The following is a 21,858-nucleotide window of genomic DNA, read 5'->3' on the forward strand; positions in this document are numbered from 1 at the left end:
ATGCTTTCTCGGGTATTATAATGGGGGGCCACGTTCCTTTGAATTCTTTTGAATGTGATGCTTTTCGTCCACATTCGGTCTCGTTCACTTCTGTGTCTCTTCAGATCCCACGAACCTAGATTCGGCTTTCAGTTTTTAGAAGGATTCAGGCTTTGAGCCCCCAAATATGGTGAGAATCGGAGATTGGGCAACCTCCTTTCCCTTTTTTGACTGGGGAGCTTCAGCTTGACGATCCCTGCCTTTCGAATGCTCCCTTCTCTTTTTAGCGGCTGCTCTTCTTTCCCGATCATCACTTCGTCCTATGAATTTGGATAAGTGCCCCTAGGATATCAACCTCTTACTATCTGCCTTCAGATGACGGCATTCGTTTGTGTAATGTCCATAATCTTTATGGAAACGACAATATTTTTCCATGTTTCTTTCTCCTGGTTTGGCAATCGTCTTTGGTGGCCATTTCAGGATATCTTGATCTTTGATTTGCATCTAGATTTCTAACTGTGGGGTATTCAGTGGTGTATACTCCACATGGTTAGGCGATCTCTGCCTCCATCCCGAACGTTGCTTTTGACCTTGATCATCATCATGCGGCTCCACCCAGGGCCTTGTTCAACAACCTTTTGATCTTTGTTTAGAGGCTTTGATTTCTCCTTACTGAGCGTCAAGGATCTCCATCACTTCAGCCTGGCTTCGACATCTCTGTATAAGTTCGGAATGGGTGGTAGGCATATCATGAAGTAAAAGCTCCAAGAGTCTTCTATTAGTGAGTTCAGTGAAGAGTGTAGTCTTAGCCACCTGTTCGCCCAAGTTCTCGATCTCCATGGTGACTTTATTGAACATTTTCAGATAATCCCGAATAGACTCATTCTTTCCTTGCTTTACAGTGAACAATGTCTCCTCGGTCTTCTTGGTCTGGATTCCACTTTGGAACCGACCGATGAATTTTCGGGCTAGTTCTTCAAAATCATCAATTCTTCCTGAAGGAAGGTTCGAAAACCACTTTTGTCCTGCTCCCGTAAGTGATGACCCGAACACTCTACATAGAATTGCATCAGAATTTTTGGCAATGGCCATTGTCTGCTGGTAATAACTAATGTGGGCAATCGGATCTCCCGAACCATCAAATGAAGAGAAGGTGAGGAGTTTGAAATTATGAGGAAACTCGAACTGGCAATGGCATCTGCAAACGGGGTTTTCCTGATGATTGAGTAAATATCATCAATTTCTCTTACCTCTGGTGAGTTGTCCTAACCTCTGATTTATGTCTGCTAGTTCCGAACCAATGTGCACCGTCCAAACGCCATCTGTCTGAATGCTATCTAACCCGAATGCTAGAAGGTTGGTGTATGAGTGCAAACCCCTCGCTCTAACCTAGTGAGAGTCTCGACTGACTCTCCTACGCCCGATCATGGCCAAGTTCGTTTCTTCTGGGTAATTCCCTAACTTTTCTAGCTCCCAATCGTCCATTGCCGACCAAAGTTCTGCCCTCGGTTTGATGCCTATGTCTTCGGGGAGAACGTTCTCGAACTAGGGTAAATCTTAACCCTGCTCTTCGCACACGATCCTTGGCCTTCTGTCGATCATGAAGATCGAGATCTCTAGGAGCTCCTAGGCATCTCACCACCGTGCAAAGCGTTTGCTGCTTCTTCAGGAATTGGATATGCATTTGATTCATTTGTTCTTGGAGGTTGTTTGGGTTGTTCAGATGTTTATCTCCAACCAATCCTCCATCTTTGTGAACTTCTCGAGCACGACTTCCTTTAGGAAGATCTCCTTCTAGGATGTCTCCTCTTGGAGGGGGATGAGTACCTTGGATCCTTTGAGTCGAAGCCAATGCTGCTACCGCCGTTGATTTGGTAACCATGACTTTCTGAAGCGTTTCCCACGGACGGCGCCAAATGATGCGTCCAAAATATGCTTAGCCTTGAGATGCTTAAGGAACCACCTGCAAAACAGTTTTAGACGTGGCTCGACCCTATGGTCGGGAGGCCACCTCCGAAGGCTAAGTCAGTTCTGGAACTGATCACAAAGCTCTGGCGAGTTGCAAAGCATAAATTGAATACGAGAGTAAGGGAAATGATTTAGATACCTCTGCTTTGTGCGACCCTTTAGTTTATACAGGGTTTACCTCTTGTTCTTGATCGTTGGATTCGTTCACGATCCTTCTTGATGGCCGTCCGATTGTAGGGTTTTACCCCTTCTCAGCGGTGGAAGTAGTTTCCATGTTTAACACGATTTCCTACTCCTCAGAGTAGTAGTAACCGTTTATAACTCAATCATGTATCCCGAATTCTTCGGGGTTAGATCTATATCTGTAACTGTAGAGTCAATCATCTTCACGCAACTAGTCCTAACCATGCCTTGGCCATTGCTAACTGGGATCTATGACCTGATCATGGTTGAGCCGTATTCGACTGGAGTTGAAGATTGAACCGAAGGAAGATCCGGTTCGGCAACAACTTTCCCGACCATGGTTAAACCAGATTCGGTAATATTTTATCCACAACACTAACTAATACTATATTGGTTGCATGATACAAACAAGAGACAATAATGTCCAAAAATTTAATTGATCATGAAAATACACCAAACACCTTTGTTCATGGGAAGCATTATTGAAGACATTTTACACCTACAACTAAGAGTTGAGCATTGCATTTTCCTTCAAGAAGGGAGGAGATTCTCGAACAAGGAAAATGATCCAATGACTTCGAAGGAATTGAACGAGGAGTCATATGAGGTGAAAAATGTATGGTTCTATAGAGTGACAGTAAGGGTGACTTATCTATACCTGTTATGCACAAGTGGCATTCAAGGGTTTTTTTATTATTATTTTTTTAATTTTTAAACTTATGCCCAACACGTACGAGAGCTTAACTATGGAGTAGATTTCTTAAGCAGTGTTCATCCCAACTCTTAGTGAAACATATTTGGACTTGCGAGGCTCCCATCCACATTAGTTGGCACTTTTTGGAATGTTGCAAATGGAAAAACTTATTGTAGAATGTAAACATCATTATTTATCCTCTCTTACCCTCCTCCTTCTCTTAAATAAATAAATAAATAAATAAATAAATAAATAAATAAAACTACCCATTCTAGAAAAGGTCCACAAAAAAGTCCAAAAAACTATTTTTTTAAGGAATATTAAAAGTAAGTACATCGAATACTGTCGTTACATCTATATTGTACTAGTTTCTATATTAACGACAATCATTTTATTAGAACAATTTGTTAGCAAAAATTGTTGGGAGAATGGTGCATAGAAAATTTGTCCTCCCAAATTCTGCTTGTGTTAAAACCTTTGGTATTGAATTCTCTCTTTTTATTTACAACAACCATTCTGTACTAAAACCTTGACCATTATGCAAAGTAAAACTGTTTTTTTTTTCCGGAAAACAAGCAATTTCTTATATATTAAGGATGAGGATTTTATATGATTGGCTAGACTAGGCCGTTGCCTCAAGGAACTTTGGACTCTAGGGGTTGTATGATAACGATTCTAACACACTTATTCTGTGATCCCATTTGAAACAATTATTTTTTGACAAACTCCTCTAATTCTCTAATATCGTATTTGAAACTATTGATTTTTTTGACCAACTGAGCCACCTTGGGGTTGGAACCGGTATATTACGGATTGCCGGGTAATAGCTTACGCATGGGTTGACCGTACGCAGACAAAAGCAAGCCGACTTCATAACTTCATTAGCTGATAGTCTCTATCTTAATTCTTAACGGCCATAACGAAACGTGTAATACCCGATGATTCGTGCTCGTTCGTCTACCGTGTGATCACCTTGAAGCCTCGTCTTTCCCGCGAAAACTTTGGTCTCTCTCTTCAGCACTCGCCTGCAATGCCATGAAGAACAACGACACAGCCCCCTCTTCTGCATCATAGATGTCTTCAGATACTCCACACAAGGATCCAAATGCGAACCCGATCGATCCAGATTCAATTACTCTGGAAAATAGGACATCGAGCCCAGCCAAGGTTAAGCTGAGGAAGATTCCTCCGATCCCATTTCGTCGATCTCAGGTGGGAAATGCAGAATCCACCAATGGTGATGATGACGATGGAGATGAAGAAGACGATGCCGGTGGCTTGGGACCTGAAGCAGAGAATTCCGTATCTGCTTCTGTACCAATCTTTGCTTCTTCTCTTGGTCTCAACCACATTAAAACTAAGTCCTCTCGTTTCACTTTCGGTTCATCATCAACGGATTTTGTTCCCTCGAATCTCGGCATTGATAAGAGCAAGGCAACGGACGGAGATGGCGATGGTGGTCGTCCCAAATGGGTTCTTCCTCATCTACCTAATCCAACCGTAGAGCCAGGTTTGTAATCGGTTTGTTTGGATTCTGATTTATAGATTTTAATAATCACATTACTGTGAATACTTATTCTTTTCAATAACAAAAAAGAAAAAGAAAATGGGGGGTTTTAGTTGTTGATGGATCAATTCAATTATTGGGGAATTCTTGTGGATAGGGAAAAGGACTCAGTGGGCTCAATCAAAATCTTTGAGGTTACCATCTTATGTCAGTCCAGGGCTTGAGGTAATGAGCTTTACTTAATCGGGATTCTTTTATTTGGGTGAGAGATGGAATTTCTGGCTGTTCATTGCTGTGACATATATGTGCTGTAGGCCTTTTGCACAACCAAGGATATTCAGTCTCCTCGCTTCCAGGCCATAATGCGGGTTACAAGTGGCCGGAGGAGGAAGAGACCTGAAGTCAAGAGCTTCTCTCATGAATTATGTTCCAAAGGGGGAGTCCGGCCATTTCCATTCTGGAAGCCTCGTGCATTTGGGCGAACAGAGGTAATAATCACTTATTCTTCTTGGAATGATTTGTGAAATACATACTTTTTAAGATTGATATGTTATTTTGGTCAAATATTTCATTGAATTTTTTGTGGTATCCCCGCTTTCCTCTGCCAGGAGATCATGAATATTATTAGTGCAAAATTTGTTCGACTAAAGGAAGAAGTTGATAATGATTTGGGCGTTCTGGCTGGTGATTTGGTGAGCATACTTGAAAAGAACGAAGATACTGATCCCAGTTGGAAAGAAGTTTTGGAGGATCTGCTGATTGTTGCTCAAAAATGTGCTAAGATGTCACCAAATGAATTCTGGTCAAAGTGTGAAGTTATTGTGCAGAACCTTGATGATCGGCGTCAGGAACTCCCCATGGGACCTCTCAAACAAGCCCATACGAGAATGCTTTTCATCCTCACTAGATGCACCCGTTTAGTGCAGTTCCAGAAGGAAGGTGGTTTTGAGGATGATCATATTCTTGGACTCCATCAACTTAGTGATCTTGGAGTCTATCCAGAACAAATTTTTGGGGGTGCACGACAGGGTTTTAAGAATTCAATGAGTGGGAAGGAAGCTAGTGAGAAGCATTCCACAAAGTCAAATGTTCAGGAACAAAGCAGTTTGACTATGTATGAGGATCTTAGTCTTGAACAAAATTTTAGCTCTGCTGATCCTTCAACTGCAAAAAGTGTTGATTCATCTACTAGCAGGGATAGGATATCGTCATGGAAGAAACTCCCATCTGCTGCTGAAAAGAAACAGAGCAAAGTAACGGATGAAAATTATGCTCCTTTAAAGGATAAATTCGATGTCTCACAGCTTCCAGCTAAAACAAAATCAGAAGTAGAAGATAATGCCGAAAACATTGATACCCCACAATGCCCATTAGGTAGTGTAGATCTTTCTTCAACTGAACAAAAAGTTTACTGGGGTGATCAACAACATGTAGCATATGAAAATTTCATGATATGTCGGATTTGTGAGGTTGAAATACCAACAGTACATGTGGAAGATCACTCTAAAATCTGTGCCGTCACTGATAGATGTGATTTAAAGGGTTTAACGGTGAATGAGCGGCTTGAAAGGGTTGCTGAAACTCTTGAGAAGATACTGGACTCCTACAGCCCAAAAAGTTGTGATACTGCAAGAAGAAGTCCAGATGCATCAAGCATGGCTGATGCCTTTGATCCTCCATCTCCGAAGCAAAATAGCCTGTCTTGTCAATCTTCTGAACATGAGATTGATTTAGTAGTTGAATCTGATAATGTTCTTCCGATGAATGATCTGGAGGGTCTTCCCAACTTGTCATGTAACTCACGCTCTATAAGTGTGCCTGATTTAGGTATGGCAACATCATCAGCAGGAAGCACAACCCCACGATCTCCATTAGTGACCCCACGGACTGGCCAAATTGAATTGCTGAAGTGTGGAAGGAGTACATTGTCGGAGCTTGAAAACTTTCAACAGGTAGTCTCTTGTCTTAGTGCCACCCAAGGCATCAGTTTGTTTAACACCTGTAATATCATTTGCCACTTGTATTGCCAGACACAGTTCTGATGGGGAAAATGATTGAACACAGTTTCAAATGCATAGCCCAATTCCTGCCACATGGAAATAACAGATCTTTCAACTATGATCACCTTCTTAGATAGATTTTATGCTCCTTTCAAAAAGTAACTTATTCTGCAGCCAAGAGCACCTAACTTGTACTTTTTGAGAGGAAAGCCATACTGTTCTCCCTTGAAGAGGATGTCAAGAAGGAGTAAAGAAAGGTGCCTTTGGTAGGATGATAGCACATTTCCCCCTTTGTAGAGGAGGAATATCCAAGGAAAGGCTTTTGAGTGCTTTGGAGGTCAAACGTAGTCAGAACCTGATGAAACTTAGATCCAATGGAGGTCTTGGTGTAGTCCTAGATCAATAAATGATCAGCCAGTTCTTCCAATATCTTGATCAGAACCAACTTATGGGACAAAATAGGCTAACTCTAGGGTAGAGTTTGTTGATTTGGGCTTGAAAGGGATAATTTCTATGAATATTGATGGAGATGGTTAATGTACAATAGTCTCAAATGAAAAATATTAGGTTAGGTTTCAAGGCAAAAGTGTGATTTCTTGAAATGGGAGTGAAAATAACATATCTCTAAATGATGTAGATGGGGGACTTTTAGGTTTCAGGTCATTGTGAAGCTTGGATCAAACCTAGAGGTTAATAGGTAGGTAATTCTTCCAAAAGTTTGGGAGGATTTGGTTGGGTAGAAGCAGTGTTGTAGGTTTTCTTGATTTTGGATGGAGAATTAGAGTTTCAAATTGAGAACTGTTATATCAAGGGTTTGGCTTATTAGAATGGGCTGAAACATAGAGAGATTTGTAGGTAAGGATTTATGGATATGATCCTCCAAGTTTGATTGGGTTTGTATATTGGAAGATATGGGGGTTCTTGCTTTTAGGTTTTTGGGGTGTACGAGATTCAAAAAGTGTCTAGTTCTTACAGTTTTAACTCTTGGACCTTCTCTGTCCAAAGTTGATACATAACCAATAGTTGCAGTAGCAACAAACACATAAAAGCACTCAAGTCTGAACAGAAAATATCGAATAATCTGGATTGTTCTTTATTCTTCCTACTAGGGGATATAAAAGGGCTAAACAGCCTTACAACTCATAATAGAAATAGGAAATAGGCTCCTAGAAGAAATAGCACTTGAAACCTATTGTACCTAGGATCCCTACTAGACTAGACTTTTAGGGCTAACGCTTGTAGCTATTAACCCTGGTTTAGTTTCAGAGGAAAATATTCCAGTTCATTACTAGATCTGCATTAGGTTTATGGTTGGACACTGATGTGAACTGGATCCGGGACCACGCAAAGAAGGCCCAGGGAGGTTACCAGTACCCTGTGGCCCTGCCAGCAACCCAAGTATATTGGCCAGCATAGAGGCGTTTAGGTTATGTTGGTGCCCTTGGTCCAACCCAACTTGACTTAAGTAGAACAAGAATCTTATGAAGATTCTAATCCTATTCTTATTTTGATATTTGAGTTACTTGATGAGTTATGAAATAGTCTCAGTCAAGTTAGGAGTCCCAATTAGAGAGTGATTCTGTTAGTTGTATTCCAATTTCTACAATGAGTCTAGTCCTACTTTTTGATGTAACCCCAGGTTCTGGGTTAGATTTTCAGGATCTTTTAATTAAGTTCCAGCACTTAACTGAGGTCTTTGGAGGCTTCGGTTGATGAGCTTAGGGGTGTAAGAACCTACTGGAATGGGTAAACAGAATTGATTTTTGGTGGATTTCAAGTTTTAAATTTTAAATTTGAAATTTAAGGTTTTGGCTAGGGCTGGGAGGGGGCCAGGGTTTCTCTTCCTGTAATTCAGAATTAGCAATACTACTCATCTGTAAGTTATAAACTGTTTCACAGAAAGGGGGTTAAGTTTGGAATGGTTTAAGGTTTTTCTGGAAATTTTAAAAATTCTGCAACTCTTCTCAAGGAAGAAGATGAAGTGCAGAAATTCTGAACACCAGAATTAGGGCTGCTTAGGGGATTTTAAGATTAGGACTAGGTTCTACTGGCTAGGGAGATTCTAGGGAGGAAAGAATAATTGGTTTTGGGGCTAGGGTTGAGGGAATCCTAGAGGGACTTGGACCTGGTATGCTGGGGAAGATGGAGAGGGGGAAGGGGCTATGGTTGCTAGGGTTTGGGGTGGGGAATAGTTGCCACTGAAGGGGATGGTGGGGTCTTGACTTACTTGAATGGTAGTGAGCTTGCTGGAAGATCTGCAGAGGAGCTTGAAGATGATGAAGGAATCTCAAAATTGGAAACAAGAACACTCTATCCCAGCTGCAGGGTTCCAACGGGAATCCCACGACTTTCCCAAAGCCAAATTCTCAAACTCAAATCAATACTTTTAATCAAGACTGCCAATTACAAGAAAGACAAGCTTGTATAGCCACTCAAACCCAACTGAACTCAAAAACTCTTTCCTAATTTAAAACAAACTCACTATAATACTTCCAAAAAGGAAATAACTCTTTCCTAATTTAAGGCACCTGAAAATAGAACTCCTCAATAGAAATATCTTGGCTCTGACAATTACCATATTTGGACTCTAAAACAAACTTAAAATCTTTAATATAATGTTTCCTTGAATTTAGGAATCTTATCCTAACTGGCTAACAACTCCAATTAATAATCAATGACCAACCAATAACTCAACATCTAAGACTCTAAATTAGGAAGTAAAACAGAGTTAAACTCTAGAAATTAAATGGGACTCAGTCAACCAATAATACTCGATCCCGGGGGTAGGAAAATGACCATTCTACCCCTGGACAGAATTCAACCCCCTTGGTATAGCCCAACTTCCTAATGGGCCCCGGCTCCTTCTGGGCTCCTTTTCGGGCTGCCTGGGGGCTGGATACATCACTTTTGTTTTGTAATTTGAATCATCTTAGGATGAGATATGTGAGAGTCCTTGGTAAAGTGGGAGTCCCAAGTAAAGTAGAAGGCCCTATTTGTTTGGGTTTCTAAGTTGGAGTCCTATTTGAAGGGGGATTCCTTCTTAAATTAGGAGTCTTGATGTGTTTGCACTTTTATTTAGTTGAGAGTCCTTGTTTATTTGCTTTCCACTTTAAGTGCAAGTAGTTGTCCTAGTTTGAGTTGCCTTCTAATTTTAAGTGCCATTATGAGTCCATTCATGTCAGGCTATAAATAATTAAATATAACCCCTAGATTGTTAAGAGGACAGATTTGGATTATTGAATAAAGTGAGAATTGAAGGTGAATATTGGAGTCTTGAGTTTCCCGAGGAAGGAAGCTTGCGGCTGCTGTGGAGTTCTAATTGCTGATGTTATTTGAGTGCTTCTACCTCCCTTTTGCTCCTACAAGTGCAATTCAACCCCCACTCCAGCCCCTACTTTTCTCCTTTCTTCTTCTATTTCACAACCATTCTTCTTCCCCCTTCCCATTAGCATGCAGCAGCCATAGTTCTTCCCTAAATCCTAAATCCTAGGTCACTCCTCCCCTCTCCCATATTCCAATCCCTTTGGAAAACCTTTTCCCCCTTCCCCTTCCTATTTTTCAATCCCATCCTTAGGCTGAACCATCTCCTTTAATCCTAGAAAGTTCGTATCCATTCTTCTTTTCCTAAACCCTAAGCCCCATATGTTTGTTTTTTATATCTGGATTTCTTCTAGAATTTTCAGACAAATCCCTAACTTCTTCTTCTTCTTTCTCTCTCTCTCTCTCTCTCTCTCTCTCTCTCTCTCTTAGTTTCAATATTTCTTCACAATTGTTTCCTATTATAACTATATCTTAAACTTAGGTAATTGGAACGATTACCTGGGGACCTATTCTTTTGATGAAGAGTGCATAATCAGCATTTATATTTTGTATCCTGCTGACCCATCACCTTATGTAATCTACCAAACTACGCCCATGGTGATTGCTTTAGCCTATGTAGTGCACCTCGGAGTTTGAATATTTTCCCTCGGGTTTTGTCGTTGGAGAAACCAAGAGGAATTTCCATGTAGGCTTCTTTTTAGTTTTCCATACAGAAAGGCATTCTTCACATCTAACTGTTGAAGATCCCATCCCAAGTGAATAGCATAGGGAAGCAATACTTTGACAATATTCAGCTGTACAATGGGTGCAAAAGTCTCCTAATAGTCAATTCATAAATTCTGGGTGAATCCCTCAGCAACCATTCTCACTTTTATCAATCTACAGATCCATCATTGTGCTGCTTCATAACAAACACCCACTTGCACCCAACAGGTCTCTCACCCATAGGAAGAATGACAAGCTCCCAGGTCCCACTTTTGTCAATTGCTATCAACTCTTCCAATAACACTGCCTTCCACTTAGGATCTACATATTAGCCTCTTGCCACTTCTGTGGATAGGTATAGAAGAAAGTGAAGACATAAAACTTTGATAGAAATGTGAAAGAGTCAAGGGAGACAACATGGGTTATGGGGTAAGTGTATTTCCTAACACCCTTTTGAAGGGCTATAGGTTGTTCAAGAGAAAGATCCTTACTGGGAGATGGAGTAGGTGGATATTGAGGCTCTAGTTTTGGAGAGGATTCTTGTGAAAAAGTTGCTTTAGTAGTGGTCTCTTGTAGAAATCTTTGAACATATGAGTTCAAATGTTGTTGATGTGAACACAGATTGGACCCTGGCTGAAACCTTAAGTGGGGCCCCCAAGATGGCTCTAGGGCCCCTCTAGAAGGGGTATTTTGGGCATTTTCTTCCCTAATTAGTTGCTGGAATTTAATTCCAGTTTAATTAAAGAGTCCAGTTTGCTTACAAAGTTTGTTTCGAGTTAGTGGTTGAGTTAGTTATCAAGTCCTTGGTAATTTTAACTCTACCATATGTGCAATTAGAGTTTTAATTAAAATAAAATTTAAGCATGTGCTTATTAGAGTTTAACTTAAAGTTTTATTTCAGCATGTGTCCATTAGGGTCTTTAGATGTTTTAGATTTTATTTCAGTGTTAAAGGTTATGTGGTGGGATCCTAATCTATAAAGGAATCCCACTTATAGACTAGTCTTTTAGTATGCTGTAAATAGCCTATTCTTTCTTTGTAATTCTCAAGTCTAATTTTGTGATTAAGAAAATTGAGTTTGGAGGACTGTGGTTCCTGTTTCAATGATCAGCAACCTATTTAACATTATTCTTCAACAAATTCCAGCAACCATTGATAGCAACAACTGTCTAATATTCAAGTAAGTGCACAAGCCCCCACCCCTTCCCTCACCTCCCAATCCCATTGCAAACACTAACCAGCCCCTCCTCCACCATCGTAGCCTTCCCCCTCAACCTCCTAACCCTGCACAAGACCTGAAACCCTCCTCCATTGCTGTCACACCCATGCAAAACCCCTAGGCAGCAACCCCACCCTCCCCTACACCTTGCGGCACCCGTCCCCTGTCTCTTTCTTCCTTCAGTCCTCTCTCTGTCTCTTATCCCTTGTGGCAGAACAGAAAAGAAAAACAGAAACAGAAAAGAAAGAATGTAGAAAGAAAAGAAAACAAAGAAAGAAAGTAAGAAAAGGAAAGAAAAGAAAAGAAAGATTTGAAAAGATTGCCCAAGGTTCCTCTTCCACGACCTCCAAGAACCAACCCATCTTGATCCAAATTATCTCATTTTTCTCTCCCATCAACCCTAGGATAAATTTGATTTTCCCAAATTCTTCCCATGGGAATTTGATAAAACCCTAACTTTTTCCTTATCATCCCTTGCAGTTTTGTTAAACCAAATCTTTCCCAAACCCTATCCAATTAGATCCCAATTTTATCTCTTTGTTCATCCCCTAATATTCAACAATATTATCCTTCCCACCTAGTTTTGATCATTATTTTGCTGGAAGATTCTGGGTGAATCCTTAATTCTAGGGAATCTCTCCAAGAAACCCTAACCCTAGAATCAGGTTCACATCAGTTGTAATCAAGTTTCTGTTCATTTGTCTTCAAGGTTACTCTACCAGGATTCTGCTACTCCTATCACTTGGTATGTCTGGCTGATTTGCCGGTGGCTGCTCTGTCTGATCTGTAAGTTGCCTCCTCCTCCACACTGCCTGTCTCATGGTCTCTCTATCCTGTGTCTCTCCCTCCGCCCCTACCCCCTCACCTCCTATATTACATAAATATTTAATTAATAAAAAGAAAGTTAAAACAACACAAACACAAATCTACCCCCCCCAAAAAATTATATAAAACAAACCTAAACAAAAAAAAAAAAAAAAAAAAAAAAAAAACAACCCCGGGGGGGGGGGGCGCCCCCCCAACACAAAAAAGGGGAGAAAAAAAAAAAAAAAAAAAAAAACAGTTTTTTAAAATACATTTTTTGGCGTAATGGCTTATTGATCCATGATCTCAAGCCCTTTATTTATAATAAAGTGGAAAGTAGACTATTACAAGGAATAGAAGTTTACATGAATGCAAACTCTAATTTAACTCCTATACAAACTCTTATTAGACTCCTAATAGAATCCAACACTCCCCCTCAAGTTGAGGCATAGATATTAGTCATGCCCAACTTGCCTACAATAGGAAGGAAATCTTTTTCTTTCAAACCCTTAGTAAAAACATCTGCTACTTGGTCTCCAGATCTTACAAAAGGCATGCAGATAAGCCCTTGTTCCAACTTTCCTTTGACAAAAAACCTGTCAATTTCAATGTGCTTAGTTCGATCATGTTGCACTGGATTATTAGCAATACTAATAGCAGACTTGTTGTCACAATATAACATCATAGGGTTTGGAACTTGGACTCCAATATCTTGCAGCAAGCCTTTTAACCATAGTAGCTCACAAACTCCACGAACCATAGCTCTATATTCAGCTTCGGTACTAGATAAAGCTACCACATTCTGTTTCTTACTTCTCCAAGTAACTAGATTACCTCCAACAAAGGTACAGTAACCTGAAATTGACTTCCTGTCTGGAGATCCAGCCCAGTCTGCATCAGTGTATGCTTCTACTTTTAGATTATCGGTGGGTGATAGAAGTATTCCTTTTCCAGGAGTTCCCTTCAAATATTGTAGTATTCTGGTAACAACCTTCATATGAGCTAAATATGGATCATGCATGAATTGGCTCACTATCCCTACAGCATAAGTGATGTCTGGCCTGGTGTGGGACAAGTAAATAAGCTTCCCTACTAGCCTTTGGTATCTTCCTTTGTCCACTGGTTCTCCCTCTTTTTCTTTAAGTTTAGCTCCAGCTTCAATAGGGGTATCAACTGGTTTACACCCCAACATTCCCACTTATGATAATAGATCTAGGACATACTTTCTTTGGGATAGGAATATACCTTTATTTGATCGAGCCACCTCAATCCCTAAGAAATACTGTAACTTCCCTAGATCTTTAATTTCAAACTCTTTGCCAAGAAAGTCTTTTAACTTTTGAATTTCTTCACCATCATTCCCTGTGATGACAATATCGTCTACATAAACAATGAGAAGTGTGATGTTAGTACCTGACTTCTTGACAAATAGTGTATGATCAGCATTGCTTTGCTTGTACCCAATAGAAGTCATTGCCTTCTGAAGGCGTCCAAACCAGCATCTAGGAGACTGTTTTAACCCATATATTGACCTCTTCAATCGACAGACTTCCCCTGCAGTATTGTCATCGGAAAAACCATGTGGGATTTCCATATAGACCTCTTCTGCTAACTCCCCATGTAAGAAGGCATTCTTTACGTCTAGTTGGTGCAAGTTCCAGTGTTTGTTCAAAGCTACAGACAACAGAACTCTGACAGTATTTAGTTTCGCAACAGGGGCAAAGGTCTCCTGATAATCAATCCCATAGGTCTGGGTAAACCCCTTTGCAACTAATCTAGCTTTCAACTTGTTGATTGATCCATCCATATTTTGTTTAACCACAAATACCCATTTGCAGCCCACTGGTTTTTTTCCTGGAGGAAGTGTAATCAGCTCCCAAGTGTTATTTTTCTTCATTGCCTGCATTTCCTCTACCATAGCTTCCTTCCATTTCTTATCAGCATAGGCTTCCTGCCAACTTTTAGGAACAAATACAGATGACAGAGAGGATATAAAAGCATGGTAGGAGTCAGACAAAGAGTTATAAGAAACATATTTAGCTATGGGATGTTGAGTACAAGATCTGACCCCTTTTCTAACAGCAATAGGAAGATTGGAAGAAGATACCTCAGTAGAATCTGATTCTGGAGCAGGAGACTGAAGTGGTAACATATCACCTTTCTCCACTTGCTTTAGCCGGTTGTATTTCTTCCTCTGATAAGTCTTCACCTCCTTATTTTGGTCAATTTGGTTTTGAAAGACCCCAACAGTGTGTCTCACAGGAGTGGTCTCCCCCTGGCTAGGTTCTTCACATGGTTCAGAAAACGAAGGGGGTGGATTAGAGTCCTCAGTTATACTGGCCGAAGTCTCCCCCTGGTCAGGAAACTCTTCTGGGACTCTAAAGTTGTGTTGGTCTATGTTAGTCGGAAAGAACACCTCTCCTCTAGGACTCTCCCCCTGGAGAGGTGTATAGTAAGGGCAAAACTCATGAAAAATTACATCCATGGATACAATGGTTTTCCTAGAGAGAGGATGATAACATTTGTACCCTTTTTGAGTAGCAGAATACCCCAAAAATATGCAACGTAAGCCGCGGGGAGCCAGCTTACTCTGGTGGGTTGTGATTCTGGCATAGCACACGCATCCAAAAACCTTTGGGGGAATAACAAAAGAAGAGGCTCCCTGAAGAATCTCATTAGGACATTTAAAACCAAGTATCCTACTGGGCATCCTATTCAGAAGGTAAGAAGCAGTGAGTATAGCATCACTCCAGTACTGGTCAGGTACATTCATAGCAATCATAATGGAACGGGCTATCTCTAAGAGATGCCGATTCTTCCTTTCGGCCACCCCATTTAGGGCAGCCGTATCAATGCAACTGGTCTGATGTATTATGCCAGAGTCAGAGAGATATCTTTGAAATTCACCATCAATATACTCAGTGCCATTGTCACTACGAAGGATCTTTACAGTGGCATTGAACTGAGTTTTAATCATATTATGAAAATCACGAAAACATCGGAAAACCTCATTTTTTTGTTTTAAAAGATAAATCCATGTAGAACGAGAGTGGCAATCAATAAAAGTAACAAAGTACCTATGGCCAGTAATAGATACAAGTCGACAGGGACCCCACACACCAGTATGAATTAGCATAAAAGGAATAGGTCTTCTGTTATGAAGAGAAGGTAAATAAGTAGAACGAGTCTGCTTTGCAAAAATGCAGGCTTCGCAAAAAAAATTATCCTCATTATAAGAAGAAACCAAATCAGGAAATATTTTCTTAAGAGTTCCTAGAGGGGGGGTGACCTAGCCTACGGTGCCACTGATGAAGGTCTAATTTTACCGAATGGACCGGATTAGAAGATGTAGTCAAAGCAGACGCAGACTCTCCAATCGGCTCAAGCAAATAAAGTCCATTGTCTAGTTTACCACGTCCAATCTCCTTCCCTGTGACCAAATCCTGAAGGACACAATAAGATGGGAAAAAAGTCACTTTACAATTCAAGTCATGTGTAAGACTACTGATAGAGAGCAAGTTACTAGAGAAAGAGGGAACATGTAAAACTTTAGACAAAGAAAGTGATGGAGAATGCTGAATGGTTCCTTTTTCAGCAATAGAAGAATATGAGCCATCAGCGATTCGAACTTTATCATTTCCAGAAGTTGGAGAATATTGTAAGAAAGAAGAGGATAAACCTGTCATATGATCTGTGGCTCCTGTATCAATGATCCAAGGAGTAGAAACTGAAGAAGCTTGAAAGCTTGTAAAACTTTTACCTGATATAGCAAGGTAAGAGTTGGTATGGGTAGTAGAGGAAGCAGTGGTCAAGGTTGTACCGTCAATAGTTGTCATGTTGACAAAATTATCTGCAGTTCTTCAACCTTTCGAAGTAACTGAAATGTCGCAGAATGCAATAGCCAAACAACCCAAACAGATCTACCTCCCTTTTTTTCCCTTCCAATGACAAATATGTCCTTGAAAAACGGAATTTGCAAATAAATCTCGGAACTTATACAAATTTACATATAAGTCCCCATAAAGCAAATTTACCAAAATAACTCAAAACTTGAATTCAAAACTTAAATTCAAAAATTGAATTCAAAAACTTGAATTCAAAAATCAAATTCAAACCATAACAGATCCGTTATGGTCTTTCACAGGCTTAAGGAGAACAGCCCCAATCGAAGAACCTTAATAGCGAAACCCCAATCGAAGGTTTCGATGACTGACTAACCAAGCTTCGAATCGCAGGCTTCGGATGAAGAATCGTGCGAGAAAAATTACAGAGCTGAAGCCAAAGTTGTTGCGGAAGCGGAAGTTGCTGATTTCTTCTTCTCTTCTTCTCTTCTTCTTTCCTCTCGTTTTCTGTTCTTATTCATTGAATCGAGACGGAACAGAATCGTCTTCTCCTTTCTTTTTTTTTTTTTTTTTTTTTTTTTTTTCTTTGTTTCGGTTGGCGACCAAGATGGTACTGAAAAACTGCCTAGAATTGAAGATTGGCGATGGGTTTGGAAAAAAAATCAGAAGAAGAAGAAGGTAGGTCGCTTCCCAAATCGAATTTAGGCTCTGATGCCATGTTGAAATACAATGTTTGGCAAAATGGCTTATTGATCCATGATCTCAAGCCCTTTATTTATAATAAAGTGGAAAGTAGACTATTACAAGGAATAGAAGTTTACATGAATGCAAACTCTAATTTAACTCCTATACAAACTCTTATTAGACTCCTAATTCAGGGGGGGCCGGGGGGGCCCCCCCCCCCCCCCCCCCCCCCCCTTCTTTTTGTTGGGGGGGGGGGGCCCCCCCCGCGGGGGGGGTTTCTCGGGGGGCGCTGGGGGGGGCCTCGTCGGGGCCCCACCCCCGTTGTTTTGTTTTTTTTTTCGTTTTCCCAGTAAGACTCCAGCTTGTAAGTCCAAGTCAGATTAGGCACCCAACTTTCAGATGATTAATAAATCTTTTCTATTCAAGTATTCTCTGGTGTTTTCCTGCTGGAACATTGGTTTTATTCAATTTGATCAGTGAAGGTCCGAGACTGAAGAAAGGTCAAGCCTAGATTCTTGCTGGGGCTGAAAGGACAGCCTTCGACACCACTCCTCAGCTAGAATTCCATCACCTACAAGACCACAATCCAGGTACACTGGCTGCCTACCTCATTCCTCTCCTCACTCACCATAATTTCTTTTTGAAATCCCCTACCCCTGGTCCGACCCTTATCTCCACTTTGTATCAAGAATCTCCATGCCTCACAACAAGTCATCACATTGCCCTCAAATTCCGTCCAACATACCACCATCTTTACCTTTGATCCATATTGCAGCCACAAACCCTCAACCATACTTGAGACCAATTCTTGTTTTGACACCCTTTTTCCCTCCAAAATAAAATTTTCACATAACTCCAAATTCCACCATCCAAAACCTAATGAAATTTGGTGTGCAACTACTAGGCAATCAGCCCTAGACTTGATTCAAGTTTCATCCCCTTCTCCATCTTCCCCCCTTCCCTGCCCCCCCCCCCGGGGGCCGGGGCACAGCCAAAAAAACCCCCCCACCACCCCCCCCATATCCCCCCCCCCCCCCCCCCGCCCCCACCAAGGATTTTGATATTATTGGTCCAAATTCACAGGGATCACCTTTCAGAGATCACCTAATAGGCCAAACCATCTATGACCAGATACAGACACACTCCGAGAAGGACCCCACACATTAGAGTGAATGATTGAAAAAGGGATTTTACTATGATTATTTGAAATAGGGTAAACATGCCTGGTTTGTTTGGCCAAAATACATGCCTCACAATAAAATCATTCAAATTACACCTTTTAATCAGATCAGGAAATAACTTGGATAAAATAGTAAAGGAACGTGGCCAAGACGACTATGCTACTGCAATAAGGTAAAAAGTGTGGGAGAGGTGGAACTAGAGACCGTAGAAAGAGCTGATGGGGACCCATCCATTACCCTTTCTATCTACCACTGCCAATTGTGAGCCCCATTTCCAGGTTCCGGAACACACAATGAGAAGGAAAGAATGTTATTTTGCAGTTTATATCACGATTAAGGCTACTAATAGATAAAAGATTAGCTGAAAACTTAGGAACATGTAAGACATTAGATAAGGTAAGAGAAGGCAAACAGATAATAAATCCTTTCCCAGAGATAGGGGAGAGAGACCCATCAGCCGTTTGAACATCTTGAGCAAAAGGGACAGATGAATAAGTATGAAACAAAGTAGATGAGCCTGTCATATGGTCGGTTGCCTCAGAGTCGATTACCCAGGAGGGATAAGTCAAATTGACATTGTGACAACAAAAATACCTATGGGGAATTGTGGATCAACAAAGGGAACAATGACAGAGGCTATACTCGCACTGGAAATTTGTACTAGAGAAGATGAGTCAAGTTTGGACATCAACTAGCGAAGGTGTTGGAGCTCATCTGAGGAAAGAGGTGTTGGAGTACTCAGGGTGTCAGAACTGGCTTGATTTGCAGATGCTTGATTGCTGCCCTTGATTCCATTCCTACCCCCTCCACGAGAATTTGTTGGACGTCCATGCAACTTCCAACACTTGTCCTTTGTATGCCGCTCTTTTCCACAATAATCACACTTTACTGGGAGGGCGAAAAACACCAGAACTAGATTTATTATTGCCATAACTAGCCACTATTGCAGATCTATCAGATGTCTGGGTGTGTACCATAGCTATTCTTCGACTGCCCTCTGTATTTACCATGGCATAGGCTTGAGCCAGAGAAGGGAAAGGCTCTTTAGAAAGGATCTATGGGCGAATTTGATCAAATTCTATATTCAATCCTGCCAAAAAATCATAAACTCTTTGTTTATCTTCCCATTGTTGATAGGCAATAGCATCTTCAGCATTCTTCGGTGTAAACTTCCCATAAGAATCTAAAGTTTGGTAATATCCCCGAAGAGTGTTTTAGTACTAAGAAAGAGTAAGGTCCTTCTGTTATAACTGATTGATTTTCCGTCTAATTTCAAAGCACTATGCATCATTGCTGACTCTGGAGTATGTATATTTAGTAACTTTCCAAATAGTTGTCGCATTAGGAAGGAGGAGATAACTCTCTACTATGCTAGATTCAATGGAGTTGATAAAAAAACCTATGACCAAGCATTCATCTGTATACCACTTGGAAAGTTACAAACTTGGTGTGGAAGGTTTTGTAGAAGTCTCATCAAGATGGCCAGTTAGACCACGAGCACCAACAATGAGGGAAATTGAACGAGACCATCTAAGATAATTTGTTCCATTAAGTTCACAAATGGTCATCTGAAGCGGAGAAAACTCACGATCCCTATTAATGGAAGACATGTGAGACTCTTCGGATGTACCAGATAAAGGAGATATGGGATTAGCTATCATCACAAGGAGAAATCATTCAAATTTACAAATAGCTCCCCTAATTTTTTTTTAAATTACAAAAAAGTCCCTGAAATTGTAGAAAAGTACTTGAATTTTTTTTGAAATTACAAAAAATCCCTTATTGCAGAAAAGTCCTTGAACTTTCTCAAAAGTCCTTGAAATTGTTGGAAATTGCAAAAACATCCCTGAACTTTTTCTAAAATTACGAAAAAAGTCCCCCAAATATTTCTAAATTACGAAACAGTCCGCGAACTATTCAAATTTACAAAAGTTGCCCCTATGAATCAAAGGAATGATTCATCTGTATGAAAAAAGAAAAAGAAAAAGAAAAAGAAACTGAGAAAAGGCACTACGCTCTTGGAAGACCAGAGGAGAGACCTTGCAATCCAAAGCAACAGGAATCAAAACCAAGGAAATACAAACCCAGTAGTTTTGGATTTGAGAAACCAAAACCCACAACCAAAATAATATCTTCCACTCTCGGAAAGCAACATAAGCAGTAGACCAGCAGAGGTTCAGAACCTCCGAAGAAGAGAGAAAATGAGATAAAAGCCAAAAAAAAAAGAGAGGGAATCGCTGCAGCCAGCTGATAGAAGCCAAGATTTGTCAAGATCGGTTGAAATAGAGCAGCTGGAGAAGTCAATTCTTGAACTTCTTGGAGCGGCTATGGCGGCGATTCAAGATGAGTGGAAATGCCAGAAGGATGAATCAAAGCAGAGAGCAAAGGAGAAATCAAGGTCAGAAAAAAAATTAGGCTTGTAGTTTAGCGGCAGCGATAACTGCAGAGACAAAAACAACGGTTAAGGAGAACAACAACAGATAAAGTTTCTCTAGTTCTCTATTTCTTCCTTTCTTCGAAATTAGGCTTTGATACCATGTTGTAATGTGAAGAATTGCTCATCAAAAGTATATTATTCACAAGACCCCAATAGGGTATTTATAGTTACAACCTAGTTAAGCCCTATACTAAGTAGGAAAAGGAAATATAAAACAAATAAAATAAAACTTTAGACTTATTAGGAAACATAATCCTATTCTAATTAGAAAACCTCAATCCATGTTTTCAACAATTACTTTAGACCACAAGTAGGTAAAAGATAGTATAGGTTACTACGGACCACAAGTTGGGAAGAGGCAGAGGTAGACCCATGTTGGGGCCAGAGGGGTCTATGGCCCCCCACATTTTTTGAAAATGTTAATTAGTTTCTTTAACTTTCCTTGTTTTTCCTCTTCCCAGAAATATCACTATTTGGCCCTCCCTTTATATTGAGAATAGGTTTTAAAGGTAAAATAATGGGTATTAACGTCATTCCCAATAGAAAATAACTCCTCCATCCCTATTTAGTCTCTCCTTTTTTCTTCTTATTCATTCTCTTCTCTTTCTACAAACATGGGTTAAGGAAATTTTGGAAAAAAACTTCTCCACAATTAGGTATTGTCTCTTTTTCTCAATTTATTTATTTTTCTCTTTTTTTTCATTTTTTTGTTATTCTTTTTATTTGATTTTATGGTCTCTCTTTCTTTATTTTTTTGTGGTATTTTTATTATTTGATTTCATATTGTGAATGAAATATCTATAGTTAGTAAGGTAACTAACTACCATTGGCTTGTATCTCCTACCAAATATATTTTTTGGTTTGCATCTAACTTTATACGATTGAAATCATATTCCCTTTTTTTTTTTTTTTTTTGTATTGTTGTTTTAATTTACCTATATTTTGTCAAGGAAAAAATATCATGATCAATAAATTAATTATTTTCTAATGTGCAGGTCCTACAGAATATATGTGGGCCTACATTTGAATATGATAAAATATTTCAAAGTAGGAACCCCAGTGGGTCCAACATGGGCCCACACATATCCACACAATATGTGTGGGAAAAAAACATTAGTACTCCTCTAATGGGGAGGTGATTCGGACTCTCGTCTTCGGCCCCCTCCAATGTTGAATCCTGGTTCTGCCCTTGGTAAAGGTAGTATATCTTACCATTGAATACCATCTTAGGAGGATAAAGTTCTTCACCTCAAAATATTCTTCAACACATTCTAAGTAGATAAAGAAAGAGTCTCTAATTTCCCACTCATGTGCAACATTACATTGGGCAATTA

General features: G+C 40.1%; 1 protein-coding gene across 1 annotated transcript in view; it reads left to right on the top strand.

Moving 5' to 3' along the window:
- Positions 1-3,668: 3,668 nt before the first annotated feature.
- The window catches only part of IRE (AGC (cAMP-dependent, cGMP-dependent and protein kinase C) kinase family protein), a 95,498-nt gene continuing 77,308 nt past the window's right edge, over positions 3,669-21,858 (top strand). Inside the window, exons 1-4 of the mRNA XM_089154988.1 lie at positions 3,669-4,334; positions 4,489-4,556; positions 4,646-4,819; positions 4,940-6,283. Of these exons, the coding sequence (XP_089011114.1) occupies positions 3,899-4,334; positions 4,489-4,556; positions 4,646-4,819; positions 4,940-6,283 (2,022 nt within the window). The 5' untranslated portion in view covers positions 3,669-3,898. The remainder of the gene's footprint in view (positions 4,335-4,488; positions 4,557-4,645; positions 4,820-4,939; positions 6,284-21,858) is intronic.

The sequence above is a fragment of the Hakea prostrata genome, chromosome 5 (genome assembly GCF_041222555.1).
Source record: "Hakea prostrata isolate BN-2017 chromosome 5, UWA_Hpros_2, whole genome shotgun sequence".
Classification (NCBI taxonomy): domain Eukaryota; kingdom Viridiplantae; phylum Streptophyta; class Magnoliopsida; order Proteales; family Proteaceae; genus Hakea; species Hakea prostrata.